General features: G+C 41.4%; 1 protein-coding gene across 1 annotated transcript in view; it reads right to left on the bottom strand.

The window, feature by feature from the left end:
* The window catches only part of POP1 (POP1 homolog, ribonuclease P/MRP subunit), a 28,978-nt gene that overhangs the window by 18,651 nt on the left and 3,997 nt on the right, over positions 1–6,330 (bottom strand). Inside the window, 5 exon segments of the mRNA XM_007934843.1 lie at positions 1,354–1,447; positions 1,572–1,828; positions 2,394–2,581; positions 2,993–3,080; positions 5,028–5,276. Coding sequence (XP_007933034.1) covers positions 1,354–1,447; positions 1,572–1,828; positions 2,394–2,581; positions 2,993–3,080; positions 5,028–5,276 — 876 coding nt within the window.

Here is a 6,330-nt window from a genome sequence, read left to right on the forward strand (position 1 = left end):
AACAGCAAGTGGAAAGATTAGATAGGAACCTTAGGGGACAGGGAGTCTGTGTTAATGAGGGAGGAACAACTCGGAAAAGGAGGGTAAGAATGGTGGCACAACTGGAAGAATGTCATTAATGTCTCTAAATTGTACATGTAGAAATGATTCAACTGGTGTTAACTTAATTAAAGTTAAACTACCAATTTAGTCCTTCAGTCACACCAGCCACATTTCAAGCATTGAACAGCACAAAGGAAAATCATCATAGCAGAAAGTGCTACTGGACAGTGCTACACTACACAAATTGCTCTTAACCTTTCCAAAATTCACAGATCCATAAAAGTAGCCCCTAGAAAATATGTACCACACACATACATACACACAAAAAAACAATGTGCATACACACTGAGGGATTTTTCCGAGAAAATCAGTGTGTGGGTTTCCTGGTACTAACTCTTGATCAGAGGTTGAGACCTTTCTACCAGATCACACAATGAAAGAGTAGCTTGGACTTAATAAGAACAAATCAGTTTACCCATCACATCCACTCTGATCTTCCCTTCCAGAAATAATAGAGAAAGTCTTTGATTAACAACCCCAAGTAGGACAATAAACATTGATAAGCCAAGGCCCAAAATGTTACCAAATTATATATTAACCAAAAGCCAAACCCACTTCCATAGAGTAGATTCTGACTCATCGTGACCCTACAGGATAGAGTAGAACGGCCCCTGTAGGGTGTCTTAGGCTTGTTGGTGAAGAATACACCACGGACTGACACAAGAACGAACAAGTGTCTTGGAAGGACAGCCAGAACACTTCTTAGAAGTGAGGATGGTGAGACCTCATCTCAGGTACTTTGGATGTGTTACCAGGAAGGACATCATGCTTATAAAGTGGAGGGTCAGCCAAAAAGATGAAGACCCTCAACGAGATGGATTGACACAGTTGCTGCAACAATGGGCTCAAACGCAGCAATGACTGTGAGGATGGCAAAGGTCTGGGCAGTGGTTTGTTCTCTCGTACGCAGGGTCACTATGAGCTGGGATTGAGTCAACAGCACCTAACAATAACAATCTTTATGGAAGCCGATCACCACATCTTTCTCCTGTGGAGCGACTGGTGGGTTTGAACTGTAGCTCTTTTGGTTAGCAGCCAAGCACTCAGTCACCACACCACCTGTTGTTGTTATGTGCCCTCGAGTTGGACCCAAATCACAGCGATCCCTCCTTGGATTTCTGAGGCAGTATCGCTACAGAAGTAGATTGCCCAACTTACCACACCACCAGGGCTCGTTCATTATGTATTAGGCGTCACAGATTTGCTAGGACAATATGACAAGGACAAAACACTAGTCATATTCACTCTTACAGTGTGGACAGAAGCAGCTTTCAGCGCCTCAGTTAGGACGGAGTGGGACAGGGGACCAATCAGCCGGTATCTGTTCATCTCCATCGTCAAATCACTAAAAGAGAGAAAGGGTCTTAAAGCGGAAATTTCCATCCTATACAATGTCTATACAGTTGGCAAATATGAAGCAAATCTTCACTGAAAATGTTCAGTAGGTTCAGAGCAAAGTCAGCCTATACCTAATTACAATGCCTGTGGACGGCGATACCCAAGAACATGGATGGTGTGGATCTCTAGTTCTGTCTCCGATAACTTTTTGAACCTGTTCAGAGTTTTCTCCATCATCTTTCCGTTTTCTTTTCTTGCCAATTTTCTCATCAGACAGTTTGGTCTGGCTCTTCCCTGGGGGTGGTGTCAGAAGACCGTCAGGGGTGTGGACAGGTGATTTGATGGGTTCCACACACTGGCACACTGCTTTTATTTCCTCCAAGATCTCCTAAGGATAGATTTAAACATTTACTTTTAGATTTTGAAATTTAAACACATTACAGATCTAAGCTCAGTGTACGTTATTTTTCTCCCTTTTAAAAGTTCACATTTTCATCTCGTCAAAATTTATAGATAAAATTCCTCATTATCTAAAGCTTTTTTGACTTCTCTGAGTAGATCATGGCAACATGAACAGTACTCCTCAATGTCAAAGATTATGGAAACAAGACCATGCTGACCAAAAAAAAAAAAAAACAAGCTGTGAATATGCCAAAGAAAGGAAGCTAGGCTAAATATGGTATTTGAAAAAGATCAGAATTACTGAAAATAGCTTCTCATCATCAAATAAGCTCTAACAAGCACCTAGATACCTTTGCGCCAATTCAGGCAGAATGGAGGCATAAGAGGCTGGCTGGGTGTTTTCTTTCTAACATAAAATGTGCAAAGTCAAGATTTGCTTCATCTGATATTCACACAACCTTCCCCTCTATGTTCAGATTTCTAGTACTGATTTCCAGCAGTTAATTCAGAATGCAGGAACACAGTGACGGGAAAAAATCTAAGGATGATACCGGTTTCAGAGTGGGGTGGAGCCAGATCCACAGCTGCCTGCTCTCCGAGGTGTCGCCGGGGCTCCTCTTGGACTTCCAAATGAATGTGGCAGGCCCAAGCATTTCTCTGGGGTATTTATTTGCCCGGTGAAGCATCAAACTGCCTTGGCGCTTTCCAGATAAACAGTGAACTGCTGCAAAAGTCAATCCTGACAATAACAGAAACAAAACCATGATTTCAAGTTTTGAGACTGCACTGTTCCTTATAGCCAGAGACAGTTCACTGTGTCTCCCAGAGGGATGAAGTTTTGGTTTTCATCATAGCCTACATCAAAGCCTGACACACACACAAGACCTCAATAAACATTAATTGAATAAAGGATTCACTGAAAGTTCCTGGTTTCTTCCTGCTTAACTTCACTCTGCTAGAATAATGGGTCTCTCACTTTACCCTTCACAATATTAGGAATGATTTAAAAGCCACCCCAACTGCAAACAAGAACTTGCTCACATATTTTTACATATATTTAAATGCCAAAATGCTTACAGTAGACACTCATTCGTGAAATGAAATAAATATACACGGATTGAAACAGGGCTCAGCTTTGAAATACGTCTACCTGTTTCTCTGCTACACATCTGAGAAAGCGCCTTTAGTATTTCTTCCTCCTTGCCCTTCAATTCCAAACAGCAGTAGTAGGATAAATCCTGCACAAAGGGGGAGATAAAATTACATACTTAGGAATTTACACAGGGTCAAAGTGCTGAAGTGATCCAAGACATAGAAAAAATTGCTAAAGCCATCTTTTCATAAGTCAAAATCTGAAAACTGCCAAGTCCTTATTAGACTGGTAAATATTCGTTTTAAACCAGTATGACTCAAAATGAAATGGTTTACGTTATTCATAATTTTCATTTAAAATGGACTCTCCAGCACCCTACTTTTTAGGAAAAGAACCTGTGTTTTGTCCCATATTCACAGACAAGATCTAAGCAGCTGCAGTAACTGCTGTTTCCAAGTAAAGGGTTATTCTTCCCCGGAGCCTAAGAAACCAAAGCAGAATGAGCAATGACAAATTCTGCAAAGTGATGCTGCGCTTGCTCACGTTCATTAGCTAATTGAGGACCTCAACATAACACCATAGCCTGAAGAGAGACAGACTGCTGAAAAATTAATTTATCCCATATTCCTCCCATCTGCCGTCTTGACTAGTAACTAAGTATCCTTTCACTAAGTAACGATGTACAAGGGAAAATGAGAGTAGAACCATACCAACTTAAATGGATGAAGTGAGATCAGTGTAAGCAAGCAAAATCAGTACGTTCAAGTGCAGTTATAGTTAACATTCACTAAGGGCCGACTCGACGGCGCATAACAACAGCAACAACAACAAAGGAGCACTGAGTGCCAGTGCTGGGTTAAGCTCCTTTCATGGACTGTCATTTAATCCTGCCAACAACTTTATGAACTAGGTATTACTGTTACGTCATTTGACAAAGGTTGTTACCTGGATAAAATCATACAGGTGGTAAATGGAGGCAGCAAGACCAAGAGCATGAGAGACAGGCTCTCCTGCAAAGAGCAATTTCTAAATATGCACTAAAACAGAGAATCAATTTAATGAGCTATGGGGGGGGGGGGTAGATGTCAAATAAATACTAAGAGACTCCACAGGAGCACGTAAGGCACTTGACTGCTAACCAGGAGGCTGGTGGTTCAAACCCCACCAGCCACTCCTCAGAAGGAAAACGGGGCAATCTACTTCCATAGTGATACTGCCTCGGAAACCCAAGGAGGGGTCGCTATGAGTTGGGTCCGACTTGACGGCACATAACAACAACAAGAGACTCCAAAAGAGTCCTGTGGTTAACAGTTAAGCACTCAGCAGTTGGCAGTTCAAACCCAAACATCAGCTCCTTGGAAAAAAGACCTAGAGACCTACTTCTGTAAAGATTACAGCCAAGAAAACTCTATAGCGCAGTTCCACTCTGTCACACGGGGTCGCTGTGGGTCAGAATCAAATTGACAGCACTGAACACGAGATCTAAAACTAACTATCCTCTCAAAGACTTTAAAACATCCTTCCTAGATCCCATTACACCAGGGTAGTATTTTGAACACTGCTCAGAGCATGTAGTAAGCACTCAAATATTTGCTGATGAAAAACTAAATGAACCAGTGTGGAATAATCTGAAACATGGCTGACAAGATGCTGCATGATCCGGTTCTTCCTCTTTTCTGATGCGAAGACATCCTTGTGCTTACTCTCTTCATCCTAGCTGCACACAGCCTCTGTCAACTCTTCATTCACCAGGCTTCTTTCTGCTTTCCCCATGCCCCTATTTTCTTATTCTTTAAATCTCAGCTCAAACATCGCTTCCACAAGAAGTTGTCCCTTCCGGTTCTAAATGCTCACACTGCATACTTTTCCATAACTATCAATTAGCTGGCTAATGATTTGATTTATGTCAGTCTCCCTGCTAATTTAGACTGCTTCATCTCCAGCATCTAGCAAAGTGCCTTGTGCTCAATAACACGTTTTAAAATGAATAACCTCAAAGACAGGGCTTTGGGATATCAAGAACTGTTCTCAAAACTTACACTGGAAAGGGTCTAAACAGAAAGAAGAAGAAAGCCAAACTGGACAAGCAGACCTGAAGGAGGCAATGGCTGCTCATGGCTCGGTAGCAGGCTCGATGGCTCTTGACTGTCGGCCTCTCCCCGAGGCAGTAGCCCCACCTCTTGACCATGTGAAACCGCTTAGCATGCCAGATATGAGTCTCCAACCACACGTTCTTCTTTTGTCTGCGGTTAAAGTCCAGCATCCGATTCTTGTGACATCTTCGAGCTTTATGGCATTTATTTTTTGAATGTTCTTTTTTCTGATGCACGGCTTTCTCTGCCTGTATTTTCAAGAAGAGAAGGCATATTCTAGTTTTTAAGTATCTCAAACAAAGTTAAATGTTAGGCATTCAAAACAACTGCTTTTAGATTAAGAGGAGTACCTCATAGGCCGCTAGTAGTATACTTAAAAGTTTTTTTAACACATTTCAATTTCAGTTAGGCTACTCCAATGAAAACAAAGAAAAGGAGGAAACAGAAAGAATAAAGGTTTTAAGAGCTGGACAAACCTAGGAGGGAATCACAGTTCTATCCCTTACTGACTGGACAAGGTTCATAGATTATGAAATTAGGGTATGTCTACAATGTTCAACACAGTAACACAAGCTTCACAAATAAATCATCAAAAGCAAGCCCACTATGATCGAGTTGATTCTGACTCACAGCAATGCTGTAAGACAGTGTAGAAAATGCACTGACCCATGTCGCTTTAGTTTTGTGCTAATTTTCAACTCGAAAAAACTCATAAAGCAAATGCTAGGCCCTGATGCCAATTTCTCATCTTTCATCACCAAGATGGCCACACCTCAAAATGCTGTGCTGAAACAGCTTGACTGGTAAGGAAGAGTCAGAATTGTATTCTAAATCTGGTAGGGGAACATCAACTATTTAACACCCTTAAAAGAGAGGGGTTCACCTTTTGATCAAAGACTCTATAGAAGAATCGGATAAAATGCAAAACAGAATTTCAAATTCTCATGGAATCCAGACCTTCTAGAGCCATAAAGTCTGGATGAATTCCCAAAACTATTGTCTGACATAATCTTTAAACCTTAAACCAAAACTATCCCCTGGAGTCTTCTTAAAAACCAAACAATTCCACTTAACTAGTAAAGAGTGCCTGCCTTGAGCACAACGCTCTTCTAAGAACCATCTATATGGGGTAAAAGTGACAAGAGCAACTCAAAAGATTAGGCTGCTGCAAAAGACCTCCTTAAAGTGAAGAGCAAAGACATCTCTTTGAAGACTAAGGTGCGCCTAACCCAAGCCATGGTATTTTCAATCCCCTCATATGCATGTGAGAGCCGGACAATGAGTAAGAACAACTGAAGAAGA

This window comes from Orycteropus afer, unplaced genomic scaffold (genome assembly GCF_000298275.1).
Source record: "Orycteropus afer afer isolate SDZICR_OR568_19922 unplaced genomic scaffold, OryAfe1.0 scaffold00021, whole genome shotgun sequence".
Classification (NCBI taxonomy): domain Eukaryota; kingdom Metazoa; phylum Chordata; class Mammalia; order Tubulidentata; family Orycteropodidae; genus Orycteropus; species Orycteropus afer.